The sequence below is a fragment of the Aulonocara sp. 'chitande type north' Nkhata Bay genome, linkage group LG19 (genome assembly GCF_057382095.1).
Source record: "Aulonocara sp. 'chitande type north' Nkhata Bay isolate Kocher_YH1m ecotype deep benthic linkage group LG19, A_spYH_male_GT1.1, whole genome shotgun sequence".
NCBI classification, from domain to species: Eukaryota; Metazoa; Chordata; class Actinopteri; order Cichliformes; family Cichlidae; genus Aulonocara; species Aulonocara sp. 'chitande type north' Nkhata Bay.
The window spans coordinates 12,170,454-12,191,850 of NC_141362.1; the positions used below are offsets into that span (position 1 = coordinate 12,170,454).

Consider the following 21,397-nt stretch of genomic DNA (forward strand, 5'->3'; position numbering starts at 1 on the left):
CGCAAAACACAAACACACAAAAACAAACAAAGACCATTGTTAAGTCTGCAACAAAAACCCGCTGCGGGGATTAATACAAGAGTTTATTAAACAGGCCAGAAAGTCTGGTTCAGATGAACTAAATCGACGTTCAGGAGCAAATGCTTCCCCTGTTTTACTTCTTCTATAGCACAAATGCAAACACACGAGCCAGCGATTCATATTTCCACACATACCAGAATGCTGCAGCTTCTCTGCACTCTTCTTGACCTCATCCTGGGAGCGTCCGTCCGTGACGACCACCAGCACCTTCGGGACGTTCCTCCTCATGCCGTTGTCTGAGGTGAACACCTTCTCATAGACGTGCTTCAAAGCAATGCCTGGACGAAGAAGAAAACGGGAGAAGAAGACCATTGAACCTCAAACGTTCACTACAGTCAGAACTTTAAGTTTGCAGCTTTTTTTCCCCAGAGCTTCACCTGTCTTGGTGTTGCCTCCTCTGTAGCGGACGCCCTGCAGAGCTGAGATCACGATGCCTTTGTCGTGGTAGGTGTTCAGTTTGAACTCGGTCCTGGCGTCATCGCTGTACTGCACAAATGAAACCTGTTCACCGAGAACAAAAATAAGAGGATGGTGACGACGGTGAACACAGATATTAGGAAATATGTGCATGATTTTTTTTTTTAAGAAGCCACCGAAATATCAGCTGACCTGCATGCCTTTAGGGCTGATGACATCGAAGGCTGCAGTCATGCTTGTAACAAACTGGAGGACTTTATTGAAGCTGTCGTCTCCAATACTCCAGGAACCATCGATCAGGAAGACCAGGTCGGCCTTGGCACCTTTGCACACTGCGATGCAGGTAAAGCAACGTTAGAGGCTGATCGCGCCTGGACAAAGTAAATACATTGATTAAAGCTATCCTTACCATCTAACGCAGGTGGGACTGTTGCTGGAGGAGGAGGAGTGGGAGCCTTTGTTGGCACTGGGGTGGGTTTAACCACTGCAACGCAAGAAAGAATCGCATGTATGAATTCATCATAGCTGGTAAAATGACATCTTTGTAACATCAAAGAAACAGGAAGTTCCAGCAGCAGCCGTTTCCTTACACGTCCTCTCTTTGATACTGACTCCAGGTCCCTCGAGATTGGGCGTTTGCGTGTACACGGTGGCATTGTAAAGAGTGTCGGGGGTTAAGCCGTCAAAGCAGTAACTGTTCTCTGAGCCTCTGACGGTGATCTCCTGAGCCCCGCTCCTGGAGGCTAAAGGAGAGGAAAGAGGAGAGCGACTTAGCAACTGATTCTAAAACGTTACTGTGACGTGTAACCGGGTGAACTGAACTTACTATCAAAAGGATTGACTTTGAGTCTGTAAGAGGTGGCCGCTCTGTGAGGGGCCCATCGGAGGCAGAAGGAGTCGTAGCCAACGTTGTAGGTGTTCAAGTCCGTCACATTCAGATACACTAAAGACAAGCAAACGCAGCTCATTACAAATCCATCCGATCCAGACATCAACCATCAGGTAGCAGCGTACTTACAGGTGGTGCCTTGACCGACCAAAGGTGCACTGTCACCCGTGTTGTACTGTGCCAACACCTTCAGGTCATAGGTGGTTCCAGGTTTCAGGTTATGGAGCTGGTGGGAGGTTACGTCTCCAACAGACACCTCCATGGACTCATCCGAGCCTGAAAAGCAACATTAATATGACTTGCATGTAAGCAATGAGGCTTTTTGTCTAGTAACAACTCATACAACTAGAAAAACAACAACAACGATATATAGTTTTTGATCCAATGCTAAAGCATGTCCGTACCCTCGGGTTGGTAGATAATCTTGTATCCGTTAACCCTGGAGGGGGCGGGGTCCCAGGACACCCTGAAGCGGGTGTACCACTCATCAGAAACACGCAGATTCCTGGGGCCGAGCATTCCCACTGCAGGAAGCAAAGACAGAGCGGCGCAGTCAACACAGGATAAGGTTCACTGTAATGGGATGCACAGGATCTGAGTTTTGGTGATCCATCAGCAGCTGGGTAATTTCTGCATCTGACTTCACTGCTCATAATAACATTGAGTGAAATATTCTAATGTGCGATTAGCGGGATGATAAATTCCAGCACATGAAAGAAAGTAAAAAAAAATCATAATAAGAATAATAATCTGCCTGAAGGAGCGGAGCGGCATTACGATACGCAATAGTGTTTCTTTTGTTTGAGAAGCAAAGTTAGGCAAGACTCTGGCCAGCACTACGAGGATACGATCTCCTTCACTGGAGTGCAGGCAGCTTTTCTGCCAAAGGCATTTTGTGCTTTTGGCATTCTTTAAAAGTCAACAATATCACTTATTCCACGTTTGGTATAATGTTCAGTTCCTCAGGAACCTCATTAGTGAATCAATCCGTTCGGATTTTCTGCTCGCCGCTGATCAATAACACTCGCTTATTGAATAAAAACTCTCACAGGGTCGCACAGATGGAACAGCTTGTACCTGTGCGTCCATCACCATCCACCTCTCCTCCTGCTCCATCAGCATAGATGGCGGTCACTTTGATGTTATACGGCGTGTCCGGGTCCAGGTTCTGCAGGATCACGTTGTTTCGGTTTCCTGGCACTGTAGTCTACAAGCAGAAGAATTGGATGCATAAACAAGTGCCTTTGTTATTTATGGCCACAAAAACATCGCTGTCGAATTATAAATATGCTCACATATCCCTCAATCGGGTCTCCTGTGATCTGGGCGTAGGTGATGCGGTACTCCATGACAGGACCATCTGCATGGTCCCAGCTGACAGAGAGGGTAGTGGTGGTGGGGTCGTATACGCGCAGGTTCCTCGGGGCACTTCGAGGCACTGAGCACAGAAACGGGAAGAAGAATATGGTTTTGCATTTTTGTTGAAAACACCTGCGCGTCTCAGAGCTGCTAACAAAACACACTGGCCCGGGTTCTTACATGTCTTTCCTTCATCCATGATAGCAGGTCCTTCGCCATCGCTGTACAGAGCAACAACTCCCACATTGTAATCAGTGTTTGGAAGCAGCTGCTGCAACAAGGCTGTGGTGGTTGACCCTGGTACCAGAATCTGTGCAGAGACACAAAATAAGTGAGCTTTTATGCACACATGCACCAAAGGGCCAAATCCAACATTCACGCAGCCACAGACTCTGCCCCTCTCGTCTGGCAGCTGCTTGTTTTCTACACCTGCCTTTTACTGAATGGCTCCTTGTTGTCAGCAGCAGTGAAAGGAAGAGCCAAACAGTCCTTTGATGTTCAGAGGTGTGATAGTGGTTTAAAAAAGGACAGAAAAGGGGGCTAGGTGGGTGACAGCCAGCACTGATGGAGGTGACAGCTGATCGTGTGTCCTTAGCCTCAGAGCGGTTATCTGGACAGGCTAAGGTCAGCGCTCTGGCCTGGTGGAGGTTCAAACATGTTTGTGGGTGTCTGAATCATGCCACAGTGTCTCCTGGTCAAACTTAGGCTTAGGACTCAGCAGCCAATGATGATGAAGCTAAAAAGCTACGCTGCAAATTTCCAGCTGGCGTTGGATTTGGTGGTGCTGGCTGAAACAGGCTACATTACCACTGACCTGCATAATTAGCTCTGGCCATGCAAAGGGCACGATCCTGTCCTAAACGTGCTGACCAAAGGGGGGGAAAAGAAAGCTGAGTGCATGTCTTTATCAATATGCTGGAATTTCTATCACCTTCTTAAAGACACTGTCGTTAGCGACCCAGTGAAGAAACTAGTGGTGCAGTCCATCTGGCATGGATGTTGAAGAAAGCTGATGCAAAGAGACGCTTTAAAAGTTTTATGGATTCTTTGAGCTGCCCAGAAATCTTTAACATATGAAGATGTGGGCCCTCTGATGCCAGATGGCACGCAGCACGGAGAGAGCGGGAGCTGCAGCTAAAGAATTTCTGCTTTAATGAACGTGTTTGAAACTCAAGCACTTATTTACACAAAACAATCCAAATGGCAGAAAGTGCACACATGCAAACACGCTCGCACCAATGCTTTTGGTGAGCAGGCCGAGTGCTTTTAAAAGTAATTGCACGGTAAACTGCAAATGCTCCCACTTCCAGCTCCATGTGGTGATCCTCAATATTTGTGCGCATTCTGTATGATTGAAGGCATTAGAAATAAACCTGCTCTCAGTTAGTTTTCTCAAGTATAATCTAATAATATAATTTACGTATCAGCCATTCCCACACAGCAGTTGGAAACTCACTGATTCTGAAGGCTTGGCACCGTTCAGAGGAGAGTAGACCACCCGGTACTGCTGGACTGGACCTGTGGCAGCTTCCCAGCGAACGTTCAAAGTGTTGGTGGTGGGGTTGTAAACCTGGATGTTTCTGACGGGGCTGCGCTCCACTGCAGGGACAGGAATATTGTTTGGTAAGAAGGAATTAAAGAGGGGCAAGAGAACGAGGACGAACGGAAAGGAAAGGCTGACAACTGCAAAAATGGCAATAAATTAAGGCTAAAAAACCAACAATTAAACAAAACCCATAAGAATGAAGCACAAATGCATAACTGGGGTTCCAGTACTGGTAAATACTCCAGATGAAAAGGTTTACGAGTATCTAAATAACACCTCTGTGAATCTCCTGTAGTCCTGTCATCCTCCCTTTGTCAAGGTTTATAAATCATGGTCTGGACTCATTTTATGGCCAGAACAGGACAACATGAGAACTCTCCAGTAAAACTCCCCCAGCAGCCAACAGAGACGAGTTTAGGATGCTATTTAACAATACAGCTATCAACAGGGCACTTCCTGTCAGTGCCCTGAAGGTTAATGAAAAGGATACAGAAAGGCCTATGTGCAGCTCTGTGTGAAGCTAGACTTCTAAAAAACCAAAGCAGATGTTTGGAGGTTTTGTGCTGCTCTCAATTATAACCCCATAAACGCAGGAGAAAAAAAAGTAAGCAAGCTTCCGTACTTTAAATGTTTTACAGACCAACGCTTGTTACTTTTAAGATGCTGTGAATGCTCGCCGAGCAGCTTGTTAGCTCAAACGGTTGAATCAGACGAGAGCCGATTCAAGGCCTGACGTTAATGAACATAAATATATGTACACAGGCAGCGTGAGCTTTGACTTGTCCACTGAAAAGCCACTGAACATGATGAACTATTGCTACAGAAGGGAAAATGGGGGTAACAGTAGCTGGCACGGCGCATGACCCCAGCAAAGCAGGCTGAGAGCAATTATACATATAATGCTCTCTATTCATTTCAAAGCCCCTGTTTCTTTTTCCCAGAGAGGAGCCAAATACCCCAGCCCCGCCATTACCCTGACCGCTAGCCTTCACTCAACCTATAAATGGACAATGTTACAGTAAAGAGAGAGGAGACACCATTATAGTGCTGCCAGGCCAGAGGAATTCCTTCCTGCGCAATCACCCCACAAAATGCTGACTAATTCCCAGCAGAGTTCGGTGGTTCAGCTGTGGGAGAAACTGGAAAACCGATGTTCACTCAAACTAAGCTGACTGAGCTCAATGCTGTCATTTATTTTAAGCTTTAAGTTCCAGTTTGCAGGTAAGGTTTAAAGCTCTGTCCCAGCGAGTCAGCTGAATGCTCTCTCTGATGGACGTTTTTCGTACCCGGGACGTCGGGTAATTGCGGGTACCCCGGTTCAGACTTATTCAGGTATTTTTTCACTTCTGGAGAAGGAGATGGGATTTGAGCTGGCTGGATTGCAGATTTTCAGAGGATTTGGATGATATTTTTGAAACAAATCAGTTACAACTGGCTGCCTTATTGAAGGTTTCTGACCCAGCAGGCCAGCAGCCGAGGCCACTCGGTTCATTCCGGATAGACGGGAATTGATTCCTGACACTGGAAAATAAATCCCACTGCCACGTCACGGCATCTCATTCACAGGTCTTCTTCTTGGTCTGCGTGGGCTTTTCTATACCCTGATGACACAGAGGTGGCTGTCGCTGCCTAACGACCTCGCGTGGATCTGCAGTGGATCTCGTTACCTACAGCAGCAGTTGCATGCGTGCAGTGCTTACATGTTTTGCCGTTCTCAGACATGCGCAGTCCTTCTCCAGCAGCATATACGGGAACCACAGACACAGTGTACACAGTATCAGAATCCAGGTTCCTCAGGACGGTACTGTAGGTACTGCCTGATACCTGCACCTGTGCAGAAATACAACACAGCATACATCATGTCGGGGTTGTTCCACTGGAGATGGCTGAATGTCGTTGTTAATGTCTTGCTTACCATGTCTTCCACTCCTCCAGCTGCAGGCACATAGAAGATCCTGTACTGACGGACGCTACCCTCAGCAGGCTCCCACTGGACGGTCAGGGTGCTGGTGGTGGGGTCAGTTACCCGCAGGTACCTAACACCACCCAGAGGCTCTGGAATAACATAAAGATATGATAACGTTGCATCCATCAACAAGGCTGAACACCATGTGTGAGCTTTTTTAAACTGAGAGACTTTCCATGAGTGTGATGTATTCATATATCCAAGACTTGGCTGTCATATTTGTTCACAACTCACTGGTCTTTCCGATGCCCTCCAGTGGCCCGCTAGCTCCTTTGGCATAGACTGCCACCACGCTGATGGCGTACTCGGTGTCAGGCGTCAGCTTAGGAAGCAGGACTGTAGTCTTCTTTCCTCCAACCTGGGTCTAGTTAGGGAACAACAAATGAAACATAGTTACCTAGTTTAGTAAATTTCACTTGGCTTTTCAGTCCTTAAAATATTTCTGCATTTCCTGTCTCTTTTGCTGTAGCTTTAAAAACAACTCTGCAGCTCTTTTATGTGCTGAGGAGGAGGTATTTCCTCTGTTTTAGATGGAATAAAGTATCCTCTGCGGGGTTTCTCAGATTGATAACCTGATGGAAAGAATTCTACCTGAAAGCTTCCAGGTGGAATGCTCTGAGTGTTTTTGGACAAGGTTAGCATACAGTACAGTGGCCAAGGTAAATATGTCCGCTAATGGTGGAAACAGTCAGATGTCTTGTTGTGACTAATGATGGATTTACTGCAACGCTGTTGGCTTTTGCTATAAGGAGTAAATATTCTTAGAGAGTGTGTGTCTGTTTGCATTTGCTGGATTTGTTTTATCACTGCGTTTCGGGTCAAGACGGCACTTATTATTTTTATTATTTGGCACTGTGGCAGTTTTTTCTTCTTTAAGTACAAAATGTGTGCAGCCCATTTCCAAAAAACACACTTATTTAACTCAGGGTTACTCATACACGTTGAAATCCGGACACTGAACCAACACGTAAGTAAGCGTCCGCTTTTCCATTAGCACAATTACATTTCATCAAGAACCAAAAGAAGAAACCTCACCGAGCCGTATTTTAAACATACAAACAGTTTGATGAACTTCCAGTCTTAGTCACCTAAAATGACAAATTCTGGATTGCACCTGTTAAAAGGTGGCTATAAAAGTGTGAAGGACCAGTGCACGGCAGCACTTTAAACTTGATCTGCAGGATAATATCTGACACCAGTGACCGGACTCTGCCTCTTCAAACATCTCAACTTTTTATGACGTTCAAGTTTGATCTCTTTTAATCTCATAAATAAACGATCAGACGCTTCGCATCAGCGTGAAATCTCGTGTGTAGATATTTGCTCGTCCTCAGGCTTCTGGTTCTCGTTTTAATTCTTGCTCGTGGAAGCTCTGAGAAACGTCTGACAGAAAATTGAAACCAAAAATTCAGCTGTCATCCAGAAAGACTTTTGAAAATTCAGCGAGACGGCCAAAAATGCACGACCAGTGGGAGACAGTCTGCAGCGTCAGGAAATACTGAGGAAAGAGTAGGAAAGGTTTTGTCCACACTAATGCCGCTGTATCCAAACAACAGATTATGAGATTTGACTCGGAATAAACTCAAATAATTGAACACCGATGCCACAGCTGTATAGATTTCTTGGAAGCAAAGTCGCTGTGGAGGAAGAAACAAATCCACCGACTGAGTTAAAGCCATAAACTATAAACCGCAGTTGTCTGGATTATTAAAGCGAGATTGAGAAGGAGATGAAAAGAAAGGAGACACTAGCTAAAATATTAAAGCCTGTCACTGCTGCTAAACACTGACAAACACGAGCTAACTGTTGTGTGACTTACAGTCTGAATCCTGCCTCCAGATGTGGGGACGTAAGAGATCTTGTAGTTCTGGACACGGCCCGTCGGTGGAGTCCACATGGCGTTCAGAGTGGTGGTGGTTTCATTGTACACAACCAGGTTGGTGGGCGCTGGAAGAGGCACTGCACAGTGCAACAGGCAAGCACATATATGACAGTTAAAGCTACGCCAACAGCAGTTATACGGTTTCCTTTGAAAGCGTTTCTGATATCACTGAAATATCTTTTAAAGACACAGTCCTTGAGATTATTGGCTGATTTGAGTTCAGATGCCAGTTAATTTTCTGCCTTTTGTTTATGGTTGAAAGAAAATAGAGCAATGAGCGTTAAACAGGACTGCAGCTTTAAAAAAGAAAAGACAGTCGCTCTTCGTCTTTTCTCAAGCAGGTGTCTCTTGACGGACAATAGATGGAGGAGGATGATAATGATATGATGATGATGATGAATGACAAATGCATGGATGAATGAATGAACATGGATGGATGAATGAACTGATGGTGGCTGATGGAACGGGCTTTGAAAACAGGGATTGAAATCCTTGTTTTGCCAGGCATGCATGGTGGAACTCCATCCAGCCATTTCATGTAACCGAGTAAGGACATGAAGAAGCCGTGGGATGATGGCGTGGACAAACGCAGACAAGCAAACACGTAAGAATAAAACCGGGCTGTGACAGCATCAGCACCACTGGAGCGATGGATGGGTTAAGGGTCTTGCTTGATGATGAAATAACAACGGTTCTGATGACTGGTTGCAACAATAAAACATGCTTTTGTCACTTGAAAGAAAAAGCATCCCTTTGGTTTGCTATGAACACACTTACGTGGGGAACCATTTTGACGGCGCACTATAGAGGCAGAAATAGAAAGGCATAATGGGCAAACCCTTGATCGAACACTTCACACAGCATCAAAATGCAAAATTAACACCAAAAGAAGAGAAACTGTGACAAATACTTTAAGCATACAGTGTTAGCTAGAGTTATTACTGAGTCGTCATCACTGTGTGCGTCTTACATGTCCTCTCGGTGCCTAGCAGGTCCTCGCTCTCCGACTCATCCGGGTAGATCGCAGTGACGGACACGTCGTAGGGCGTGTCTGACTCCAAGTTCTCCAGCAGGTGGGTCGTCTCATCATTGTTCAGAATGGCCTGATGAGGAAAACACAAAGACAGCTTAGCCAATAAAAACCAAATGTAAGCCATGTAAAATTCATCGTCTGTTTTTTAGATGTTCTCCCTGCCTCCACCGGAGGTCTTTCCTAAGCAACGCCAAACGCCTACTGTGGGACTCATCGTGAAATACCTGCATGATTTATTCCTAATATAAACATCCCGGACATCTGGTTTTCTCTTACGTATTGGGTGTTGGCATCTCCCTTCTTAACCCAGCCAATGCGGTACAGAGCCACGTCAGGCGCTCCATGCTCCCAGTGAGCTACAAAGCTGGTATGCGTGACTTCTGTGAATCGCAGGTTCTTTGGTGCTGGAACCACATCTTTAGAGCGGAGGAAAGAAAATGCAATTATGATCTCCATCTCGGTCAGAAGCAGCAAACGGGGCCGGCGCCATGGTAACGATTCTGACCTGTGATGGCCTCTCCCAGCATCGGCTGTCCGGGACCTTCGTCGTAGACTGGAGTAACAGCTAAAGCGTACTCGGTCTGAGAGATCAGGTTATCCAACTCTCTGCTGGTCACGCGTCCTCCCACTTCCAGCTGTAGAACAATAAAACACAGTTGTTAAATGTTATTATACAGTATCAATAAAGAATATATAGCGCTTAAGAATCACTTTGCGCGTTTGGAAAAGTGTAAGGCTTCGTTCTCAGGGAAGGTTTCCTGGAATTCTGGTGACCTCACTAATCTGCACCTCATAAAACCGGTAGCAGTGTGACCAGCAGGTATAACACTAAAGCAAACAGGAAGAAACTAAACACACGAAATACTTTGTGCTCTTGGTTTCACTCGTTAGCTGAAAGTTAAGATGTTGTTAGTGGCACCATGTCTCTGTGTTGCATCACATATCTTCAGCTCAGTGTGTTTCCACCTTTAGAGCACCTTAATCTTCACTTCCTGCAGAATGTGCTGCTGTAGCCCAACAACTCCCACATGGGGACATGCAACCATAAAGTATTCCTCCAGTCCCCAGTACCAGAACCAGCCTGTAAGCCTTGCAAAATCACATTCAGAGAGTTTCATAATATTTCTTTAGACTCCAGAAAATCCCCTGATGTCCACTCAAACAGCTGCAATCTCCACAATGTGATAACGGATCAGTCGAGAAATATCCAACAACTTAATCATCATAAATCCTAATGACTATAACAGACAGGAGGTTCTGCAATAGCAGGAAGGGACTGGTCATAACAGCGGTTGTAATACCATGAAAGGAAAGACGAACTCACTTCTTTTGCATCTCCACTCTCAGGCTTATAGGTGATGAGGTACTTGCGAACGGGACCGGGAGCAGCATCCCAGTCAAGCGTCATGGTGCTGTGGGTAATATCCCGAACCCTCAGTTCTCCCGCAGGTGGCATGGGCACTGCACATGAGTTAAAAGCTCTGTTAGTTTATCAAAAATGACTCTGAATTTGTGCTGAAACATTGAAATGATAGGCTGGTTACGAACATGTGACTCCCTGTTTGGTCAGTGGTTCGCTGGCTGATTCTCCATGGAGGGCAAATAGGGAAAGCGTGTAGGCCGTGTTGGGGAGCAACTTCACCAGCTGGACGTCGGTTGTGTCGCCGCCCACTCTGATCTGGAAGCGGACCAAACCAAACAAACAACACAGGTTGAGAGGGGAAGCAGATGAGGGGGACTCCTCGCTGGCTGGGAAATATGGTGAGGAGAAATACTGGAGCACATCTGCTGCATCTGGGTTTGCCCCACTGGGGTTGACACCTCATGAAGAAATGATGATGATGTTCCCTTGGCAGAGTGAGCTCATGGTTCAGCCACCCCTCTGTGGCTGACAATGTTTCTTTGTATTTTTTCCTGTTGCCTTGCTGCTGAGTGACGAGGCAAACACTGGTGTCTTTGTAAAAAGTTATTTCAATGTGTGACATCTGCACTCAGTCAGAAATGCTGACAGCAGGTCACTTTGTGCTTTTAGCGAGGCGCTGCGTGTGTTTGGTGCTCGTGTATGCGAGCAGGCATTCGTGTTATGAACCTACAAACACATGTGAATGTGTCCATTTCAGTTCTATCCACAGCTGATTGGCTGGATGCCTTCTGGTTTCCCAGAATGGATCTTACCTCCTGCTCTGTAGTGGGCTGCGTAGCATTGATGGCGCTGTAGAGCAGCATGTAGCCTGTGGCTCCCGGTGCCCTTTCCCATCTCACTCTCATGGTGGTGACCTGCTGATCGTAAATCTCCATCCTCCTCACGGCACTCAGAGGAACTGGAAAACCAGGAAACAGCAAATACTTGTTAACCACTGCATTTGTATAGCCACAATTATAATTAATTCTTTGATTGCATAAAGTTTGCATTTACACTATATAATCTTTCTTTCAAATTTGGACCTAAAACCAAATTTAATCTCTTAATTTGCATCTAATCAAGATTTGGTACTTTCATCTTTTTGCAGCCACATATGGTTTCACAAACAAGGTGCGTATATATGTGTATATATATATATCCTTTGAACCTTTTATTAATGGAGACCACACACGAATTACAGTCTCTGAGTTGCATTACGTTTGTGTTACGCAACCGTGCCGGAGAGATTGCATGATGGCGGCTGACTCAAAGGGCAACTGCTCGTAAAGCAAAGACTCAGGGTTCGTGAGAGCACCAGAGTCTGCTCGAATTGAAACCGTAGCTCTCTCAGAGCCCCATTTATCTGGCTTTCCTAATAGCGCGAAAGGTCTGTTTGAGTTAGACTCTAAATGATAACCACTTAAGAGCGTGCAATAAAATACGGTCACATCTGCAGTTCATCATCACGTACCGATTTAGCTCATTTTTACTAGTGTCATATGCAGCGCTGTTTACAAAGTTAGGTTTGCATTAACGTTGTGTGTGGAGTTTTAGTCACTCAGTCTCTTTCAGTGAGCTGAGGTGGGACATACGTGTGGTCTCTTTTCCATCCAAAGCATCACTGCTCTCCTCTCCCACCACGGAGTAGACGCTGACCAGGTACTGTGTGAGAGGGTTCAGCCTCTGGAGAACCACAGTGGTCTGACTGCCGTCCACGATCACCTAATAACAGACAGGAGGATCAGAGGATTGATGAAGTTTTACTAATGTGCACCAGAACTGTGAATATCTTCACAGACATTTCCAATCAATCCCAGAAAACAATCTGTAAATTTTTACCAGGCTAAAGGTCAGCCTCACCATCTATAAACAAATCCACAATGTTCACTATTCAAGCAAACCCTGGGAGCTGCAGAAAAACAAACTTCTGCATATTTGTTTCAGACTCCAAAAACACATCCACGCCGTGGAGCCGAGACGCTGCCGGCCAGCGGGGCCATCTCTCATTCAAAGTCACGAGATTTTCTTACTAATCTCTGAAACTGAGACGGCTGTTTTTGTTTCCTTGGCCTGTGTCGAGCTGCAGTGTAATCAGACACCCAAACAGCAAGAAGCCAACACAAACAGGTGGCTGGAAATAGAAGTTGTTTCCCAGTAGCATCAGGGCAGCATTAACACTCACATACTGCACTAGAATTACTTGCGTGTGATTGAAGCAGAGCAAGTTTTTTGGTGTTTTTGGCAAATACCTGTTGTGGGGCTCCCGATAAAGTCCTGTACTCCACACGGTACTTTTCTGGTTGGTCGTCGGGGCCGTCCCAGGTGACTCTGAAGGACCGGTGAGTCACCTCTGATGTCACCAGATTAGTGGGTGCATCTGGAGCGCCTCCTGTTAAGATGCAAGCATAGAATGCTTGAAACCGCTGCGTATAATTAACTCTAAATCACTGATTTAGGGTGAATTATATGTAGTGAAAAGCTCTGAAACTGGCCAACTTTCTCATTTCATAGCTTCATAGCTTTTCCACGTATGAGGGAGTAAATGATGCTCATGCAGGGGTCGTTCTTTGCATCTAATGTGGCTTTTTCACGAGGATCCTTGATGCTGTCCACTATAATTATACTGCTTATCAAACACCTTGGACTTCACACACCTGGCCCTTTGACACTGTTACACAGGTTGTCAGAAACCCGGTCCACAATGTCCAGCAGGAAGGAGAAATCGGCCACGTTGTACATGTGAATGTCATTCGGCTCAGAGGCGATGGACCTCAGCTCGTTCTCGTCTGCATTCTTAATACCTAAATAACAATGATATAAAGGTCAAGGGTCAGCAGCAGCTTTTTAGATGCAGGAAAAGCACAAGTTAACTGCACCACTCTTTGCTTACCGATGGCATAGAGCTCAATGCCCTGATTGCGCAAGTTTTGAGAGTTGGCAATGACATCATCCTGCGATTTTCCGTCAGTGATCAAGACGCCAATCTTTCGAGCGCTGGGACGCATCCCGACGTCCTCTTTGAAATTGTTCTGGAGGATGTAGTTCAAAGCCAGACCTGCCACGAAGAAGGCACAGAGTAATGCGAAATGCTCGTTTGCGTCTACAAAAGCAAAAAGATCAGAAACGAAGCGAATCACCTGTCATGGTGTTTCCTCCCTTGTAGGGCAGGTTGGACACAGCATCCAGGAGAGACTCTCGGGTTCGGTGAGCATTCAAGTGCCATTCGGTCTTTGGGTCTCCGCTGTACTGAGCAAGCCCTAAAGAAGCCGCCAAATCTTAGTTAGAGCACCTCAAAGAAAACCTTTGCTGTATTAACAAATACATACTTTATCATTCTTATTTTGATTCAACGCACCGATTTGGACCCGATCAGGGCCGATGTCAAAGACGCCCACCATACGTGCAATGAAGGCACGAATAGTCTTGAAGTTCAGACGTCCGATACTCCAGGAGCCGTCCACCAGAAGCACAATGTCAGCCTGAGCATTGGTCCTACACATCGTATCTGACAGGGCAGAGGTTCACGTGTCACGAAGGATCCCAGGTGAACGTTACAAATGAGTTTCAAATATAATCAAAAATGCTCTAGTGTAATGGTGGAAGAGCTTTCAAGGACGTGTGAGAAGAAAAGAAGGGAGGAAAGAAGAGCTGACGGCAATAAATTTCCACAAAAATCCAAACAATTTCCTGAATGCTTAACAATCTCTACATGCACGCAACAAATAATTCTGCTCTTTCTTTCATCCCTCTGTGGATAACAATTATTTTCCAGGTGGTATAATTATGATCTTCTTCACTCGGCAGCATGTGGAGGCAGTAATTCTTTCAGTGGTTTTCCCATCCACGGGGTACTCCCAGGAGAATGTGCCCTTTATATTAAAGGCCTCCGCTGAGGAGATTATTGTGCCCTGCAGAGCAGCGAAGAAACATTCACATCCTGTTTTCCAAACATCTGTGTGATGAAAAGGAAGTCATCCGATCCTTTGTACCTAAAAGAGAACTGCAGATGTCGCACTAACTGCTGCTGTCTGCAACTGAAAACAGGTTACATGATTTTACACATTAGAAGTACACACAACATCTCCAATCTGTGGGCAAAAAGCCCAAGAAGTGGTATGTGGAGGTAAAATATGATTTTCTAAAGTCATTTGAAATAGTTTGTAACAATAAAGATCCAGGAATAAGTGCCTTTAATGTGCAGACACTTACTCGGTAGATGTACAAGGAAACGCTGATTATGTCACCTCACCGAGTCTACATCTGCCTCCTTTTTAGGAGAGGGCTTGCAGCTAACTGGTCACGCTGACCTTTCCTCGCAGCAAACACAACTTCTTTCCTCGTCTCACACTTGCTGCCTGCCACGCTCTGACTCACTGGATAGTAAAACGTTTTATAAGTGCAAACAGATTATACACGCACGGCTTGTATCTCCGCTGGCTGGACTGGAAATAAAGAGCGGAAGCCCAAAGTGACACGGTGAAGAAAGCAGGGAAAGGGCAGGCAGATGGAGTTGCCATTACATCTGTTATTTCGTGAGACAATTCGCTTTAAAGAAATGTATTCAGCTTTTATGTGGCTTGGATTTACAGAGGGGTTTTTCCCCAAACAAAAATGTAATATGTGACACACTCTCCGATGTTTGACAGAGAAACAAAACATACTGGAGACACTGACTTAAACAGGACGACAGATACAGTAACAGAATGACTAAGACTTTTTCATTTGTTTTTGCATAGAACGTGCTCTGCGCCTTCTCTTATTCTTACAATGACCGTGTGCAATGTACATCACATATATGTGGGTAATATTACTTGGCTTGTCAAAATTTGGAGGATCAGGTGCGTCAGAGTAGGTGGTGTACTCCTCTCCAGCCAACGGCATGCTCTCCCCTCCTTCAAACATACCGAACACACTCACTGTGTATTTGGTACCAGCTCTGTCAACCCAAAAAACAACTTTCATTACAAAATATGCAGGAGAACATAGTCCAAAGTCCAAACGAGTCTGATAATAAACCGTAAAAACACGAAAAAGTGGGACAAACCTGAGTTCTTCCAGCACCACAGTGTTATCATAGGGACCAACCAGAAGTTGCCCCAGGTCGATGTCATCCTCCACTGGGTGGTAAGTGACTTTGTAGCCCCTAACGTCACCGGGAGCGTGGTCCCAGGTTACACGGAAACTGGTCTTGGTGGGCTCTGAAGTCTGGAGGTTCCTCGGGCCTTTGTAAGGTGTTACTGGAGGGGAAGGAATACACAGACTGATCGGGGCAGATGTGGAGGGTCTTTAACGACTTTATAATAGCCTGGATTTACAGTGTCATGATGTGTAGTGAACAGCGGGCCAACCTACATGTAGTTCCTTCCCCTTGCCTTGCTTTGCCTTCTCCGGAGCGATAAACGGGCACCACAGTGATGTCATAAGTGGTGAGAGGGGTAAGGCGTCTCAGCACAGTGGTGGTAGTGCCACCGGGCACTTTGGCCGCCAGCTGGCGCCCTCCTGCCTGTGGTTTGTAAGTGACGCGGTAGTTGACGACGTTTCCAGGTGCCGGCTGCCATGTCACCTTCATGGACTTCTCCGTCTCCTCTGAGACGACGATCGATCTGCCAGCAGCTGAAACTGCAACGAAGGAACAAATATCAGAGAGAAACGATGGATAGATGGCCCCTGGGGAATAAAATCACCAAGGCTTTCCTGCTGCTAAGGAAACGGCGCAGTTAGCTACCTCGCAGTAGCTTTCATCGGCTCATTTTCCACGCGTCTGAATACAAACCTACTCACTTTAAACAGATGCAAAGTTACATGATTGATTGTGTTTAATAGGTGGTTTTGGGCGCCAAACTTTGATGTCTTGCCGTGACATCTTGAGGAAATTCTTTGTGTGTCTGTTGAGTGCTTCTTACTTTCCCTGCAGGAAGGGCAAGTGTGGGCAAGTGTGAATTCTGACCACGCTCATTCGCGTGGTCACGTGGAAGCAAGATGGCGCCGGTGTGCATGGCTGACCGTCTCCGACCACGTCTTCGCCTTGGCGTTGTACTTCTCGTTGTTTTATCTTTGGTTTTATGTTCTCTAGGTGATTGTACACTAATAACTTATGACAGAGACACGCTCCTGAATCTTCGGTTTTCCTGTTCTCAACGACCTGACTGCCTTGGGACCGCCAGTGCCGCTATCCCCCTGATGCCTGTCTCCCCTACCTATGTGACCTATCCTCCTCTTCCCATGCTCCGTAGGAAACGCCTCAGGAAACGGGGTAGGAGGAGCGGCGTCCGTGTCCGCGTTAAGGCTTATATCAGAGCCATGGCTATGGACTTCCCTTCTACAAGCCGTGAGCTATCCTGTTTCTTCCACTATCTCAGCAGCCACTCTGCGGCTAGATTGCTAACCCACCGTTGGATTTGCTCCGTCGGCCTTCAAACCTACCCTGCTCGCCCAGTGGCTTACCACTCTGCCCGATTTTGGATAACACCGCCTGGCCGCGGTGTTCAACATAACAACCTTTGCTCCTTGCGACGGGCTACTACAAAGGTCCTGGCCCCCCGGATTCGGTTGGCCTTATTTAATGTCAGGTCTCTTTCAAATAAGGCCTTCCTCCTAAATGACTTTTTTCTCACCTCGGGACTGGATGTCCTATTTCTAACGGAGACCTGGACTTCTCCGGGTGAGTTCATCCCCTTCTCTGAGCTTCTACCTCCTGACTCTGCCTTCTTTAGCTCACCTAGGCTAACTGGTAGAGGTGGTGGCTTAGCCTCGGTTTTCAATAATAAACATGATGCACGGCTGCTATCCTCTCCAACCTATTCCAGTTTTGAAGTTCAGCTATTGGAACTGACGGGCTCTCGGACCACTTTGTGTGTCGTGGTCTATCGTCCGCCTAAATATCATAAGATGTTTATCTCTGAATTTGCTGATTTTTTGGGATCCGTTCTTTTTAAATATGATTCTGTTATTGTTTCTGGAGATTTTAACATTCATGTCTGCTGTATGAATGACCAATTGGCTAAAGACTTTCTTGTGCTGACTGATTCTTTTAATCTTATTCAGTGGGTGAATGAGCCTACCCATGTTCAAGGCCACACCCTTGATTTGGTTTTTTCATTCAATGTGGACATTTGCATTAAGGAAATCAGGAATACTGGTCTCTCTGATCATTCCCCGGTCATCTTCGATGTAGACCTGGCTGATACTGGACAATACCTAAACTCTCCTCTTTATCCTACGCGCACTATTAATGCCAATACTGTGGTCAACTTTATTACGTCTTTTGTTAACTCCCCATTTAGTATGCTGGATTGTTCTTCCCCACACACACTTGAGAACTCTACTAATACTCTTTTTACCACCTGTTCCTCGATTCTTAACATTGTTGCACCCATCAAAATGAAACGCCCTAGAACTTTCTCACAATGCTGGTTAAATGATTCTGTTCGTGCCCTACGACGTATATGTCGGCGTGATGAGAGGAAGTGGAGGAGTGATAGACTTCAGTCTTCTTATGATATTTTACGTATTAGCCGCTCGAAGTTCCAAACTGCTGCCAGAACGGCTAAAGCGGCTTTTCTCTCTAAAATTATTACCACTAATGGTGATAATCCACGAATTCTATTTAAAATTTTTAACTCTGTGGTGAACCCCCGTCCCTCTATGCCACTGCTGTCTTCCCCGGGTCTTTGTGGAAAATTCTCAAACTATTTTTTAGATAAAGTTTTATCCCTTAGATCTACTCTTCCTCTGGTGACTGATTGTATGTCTACTCCTGATTGTTCGGCCACTTTTTATCAATTTGAACCCGTTTCTCTCTCCACTCTGAAGCGTCTAATTGATAAATTGAACAATACTAACTGTGTACATGATGCTCTCCCATCCCGTATTGTTAAGGATTGTTTCAGTGTAATTGGACCTTGTTTATTGTCCATATTGAACTTCTCCTTGCTTTCTGGCTATGTACCTTCAGCTCTCAAGCATGCCATAATCCAACCTGTTCTAAAAAAAAGGAACCTTGAGCTTAGTGATTTTGCCAATTTTAGGCCAATTTCTAAGCTTCCCTTTCTGGCTAAAATACTTGAGAAGGTGGTTCTGCTCCAACTGCAGACCTACCTTGATGAGAATAATATAAATGATAAATTTCAATCGGCCTTCAAACAACATCACAGCACAGAATCAGCATTGCTTCGTGTTTTCAATGATCTCCTACTAATGGCTGACAACGGACGCCCCTCAGTCTTAGTGCTTTTGGATCTATCATCGGCATTTGACATGGTTGACCATAATATCTTATTAGCGAGACTTGAGCACACTGTAGGCATCAAGGGCGCTGCCCTGGATTGGTTTAAATCCTATCTCTCCAATCGGCTCTCTACGGTACATCTGGCTACATCCTCTTCCTCGGCTGTACCTGTTTGCTGTGGTGTCCCCCAGGGATCTGTGCTGGGCCCTACCCTTTTCTCATTATACTTGCTTCCTTTAAGTGCCATCTTTGAGAAATACCATATTGCTTATCACTATTATGCAGATGATATCCAGCTCTATTTTGAGCTAAACGACGATCTTGCTCTGTCTCTGAATAGCCTCCGAGAATGCATGTCTGAGGCCAAGAAGTGGTTGTTGTCGAATTCTCTTATCCTTAATGAGAAGAAAACCGAGATTATGATTTTTGGTAGTAATGCCCTTCGTGCCAAACTCCGGGATGCCTTTGGTTTTCTTAGTTGTTCTCTCTCTGATACTGTCAGGAATCTGGGTGTCTTATTTGACAGCTCCTTTTCACTTGACAAACAAGTGTCTGCTGTTGTCAGATCTAGTTTTTACCAGCTTCGTCTTATCTCTAAGGCTAGGCGCTATATCCCGCATAAAGACCTCGAAAAGCTCATCCACGCCTTTGTAACGTCGAGGCTAGACTATTGTAATTCACTTTATTGTGGTCTCCACTCTTCCCTTTTACAGAGATTACAGACAGTTCAGAATGCTGCAGCTCGCATTCTAACTAAAACCAGCAAGTTTGCCCACATTACTCCTGTCCTTGCCGATCTGCACTGGTTGCCTGTCAAATATCGTATTCAATTTAAAATTTTGTTGTTTACTTTTAAAATTACTAACAACACTGCACCCAGCTACCTTAAGGACCTTTTAAACCCTTATGCTCCTGCTAGGGCTTTAAGGTCATCGTCACAGTTACTGCTGGCTCAGCCCAGATCTCGATCGTTTGCTCTTGTTGCACCTGTGCTGTGGAACAATCTCCCGATTGGCATCCGGGCATCTGATTCTATTCATTCTTTTAAATCACAGCTTAAAACATATCTTTTTAAACTTGCCTTCTCCACCTTTTAATTGCTGGTTTGTTTGTTTGTTTGTTTGGTTGCTGTGACCTATTGACCTCTTGTATTAATTCCCTCCTATCTTTCTATTGGTGTCTTTTATTATGGTGGTACAGCTTTTATCTTGCTATTACCCATGTGCTGTAGTCATTCTTATTGGTAGCTTTTATCTATGAACATAACTCGTTATTTTTATTTATCCGTTATCAATGTTTGAACCTTTTATTGTTTTATGTAAAGCACTTTGGTATGCCCAAGGCTTTTAAATGTGCTCTATAAATAAAGATTGTTGTTGTTGTTGTTGAATTGTCAGAGGATTTGAAATGGGCTGAGGAAAATATTCAGAGCCCTCTGCATCGGTGGGAGCACGTTTATTAATGGAAAAGGGAAGCACATCCAAGTTAGCTGCGTGTCGCTTCGGCCCAGGGAGGTTCTAGATAGGATGGTTGTATTTGGTGGGTATGCCCCCTCTCCTGCTTGCCAGAATCAATAAACAATAATAGTGTTTGGAAATCTTTTTCCTTGAAATCGTTTTTACTAACTCTTGAACTAAAATCCTCCCAACTGGTGCAAGTTTCTGCACAATATGCATGAGTGAGGCCTATCTGCTCTGGATCTCCCATGAAAATTCGTGCAGGTGTCCTGGACATGACATCACCTCTGCACACATATATAACATACATGCACAGCCTCGAAGACGTGCGTGTGAAGTCTCCAGATTCGTTACTGCTCAGGCGAATGGCATCAGCTATGACGTTATCTCTGAGCTCAACAGAATGAACTGAGCAGTAAGCGCTGATGACAGCTCCCTTTTTCTACAGCTTACAAAATACCACTTTTTCCTGGACCACTTTTAAGCCTGCGTCACTGACCCAGAAAGCTCAGTGATGATGCTCCTGGACCGTATTTGGAGTTTAACAGATGCAAGAAGCCCTAAGGCTTTGTTTGTGTTTTAGGTGGGGGGAAATATCTGAAGGTCCCTTTGTGTCTTCTGTGGTTTTATGGCTGTACGGTGACATCACACATACTTAGCTTCACACTTTCTAGGCATGACCGAGATGAAGTCTTCAGACTTCACACAGAAAGCCTATGAAGAAAGCGAAACAGACCAAGAAAAAAGAAGAGTAACTTACCATCTGTGGTTTCTTCTCCAACCAATGCCTGGCCCGTTCCATGGCCGTAGACGGCAAACACAGACACCTCGTAGCGTGTCTCTGGGGTGAGACCCTGCAAAACTGTGGTGGTGCTGCTTCCTGGTATTACTGCTTCCCCAGACTCCGTAGTGAACAGAGACTTGTACGTGACCCTGTACTGACGAACGTTACCCGGGGCCGCGGTCCAAGACACGGCAAAACTGGTGTCTGTGACGTCACTGGTCACCAAGTCTCTGGGTGAGCCGAGCTCTGGGGGATGGATTCAAAGGCAGAAGTAGATCAGACATAGAAGTTTGTTTTGAGTTGGTTCAGTACTTTATATTTGGGCTGAGATGCTGTTAGTACTGCGAATGCAGA

The 21,397-nt window shown here is 45.5% G+C and overlaps 1 protein-coding gene across 4 annotated transcripts in view; it reads right to left on the reverse strand.

The window, feature by feature from the left end:
- col12a1a (collagen, type XII, alpha 1a) overlaps positions 1-21,397 on the reverse strand; it is a 53,361-nt gene that overhangs the window by 14,224 nt on the left and 17,740 nt on the right. For 3 of the 4 annotated variants that reach the window (XM_086275526.1, XM_086275525.1, XM_086275528.1), the window contains exons 14-46: positions 21,020-21,289; positions 15,928-16,194; positions 15,620-15,812; positions 15,387-15,511; positions 13,931-14,080; positions 13,713-13,832; positions 13,466-13,630; positions 13,230-13,376; positions 12,825-12,964; positions 12,168-12,297; positions 11,349-11,494; positions 10,722-10,851; positions 10,498-10,634; positions 9,679-9,808; positions 9,450-9,589; positions 9,111-9,243; positions 8,918-8,941; positions 8,078-8,217; positions 6,493-6,622; positions 6,208-6,347; positions 5,993-6,122; positions 4,203-4,345; positions 2,927-3,056; positions 2,683-2,825; positions 2,465-2,594; positions 1,792-1,911; positions 1,517-1,663; positions 1,325-1,441; positions 1,089-1,241; positions 908-982; positions 691-830; positions 459-582; positions 216-359 (exon numbers count right to left, since the gene is read on the reverse strand). In XM_086275526.1, the coding sequence (XP_086131652.1) occupies positions 216-359; positions 459-582; positions 691-830; positions 908-982; positions 1,089-1,241; positions 1,325-1,441; positions 1,517-1,663; positions 1,792-1,911; positions 2,465-2,594; positions 2,683-2,825; positions 2,927-3,056; positions 4,203-4,345; positions 5,993-6,122; positions 6,208-6,347; positions 6,493-6,622; positions 8,078-8,217; positions 8,918-8,941; positions 9,111-9,243; positions 9,450-9,589; positions 9,679-9,808; positions 10,498-10,634; positions 10,722-10,851; positions 11,349-11,494; positions 12,168-12,297; positions 12,825-12,964; positions 13,230-13,376; positions 13,466-13,630; positions 13,713-13,832; positions 13,931-14,080; positions 15,387-15,511; positions 15,620-15,812; positions 15,928-16,194; positions 21,020-21,289 (4,653 nt within the window). The remainder of the gene's footprint in view (positions 1-215; positions 360-458; positions 583-690; positions 831-907; positions 983-1,088; positions 1,242-1,324; positions 1,442-1,516; positions 1,664-1,791; positions 1,912-2,464; positions 2,595-2,682; positions 2,826-2,926; positions 3,057-4,202; positions 4,346-5,992; positions 6,123-6,207; positions 6,348-6,492; positions 6,623-8,077; positions 8,218-8,917; positions 8,942-9,110; positions 9,244-9,449; positions 9,590-9,678; positions 9,809-10,497; positions 10,635-10,721; positions 10,852-11,348; positions 11,495-12,167; positions 12,298-12,824; positions 12,965-13,229; positions 13,377-13,465; positions 13,631-13,712; positions 13,833-13,930; positions 14,081-15,386; positions 15,512-15,619; positions 15,813-15,927; positions 16,195-21,019; positions 21,290-21,397) is intronic. The other variant, XM_086275527.1, reaches the window with a different exon arrangement.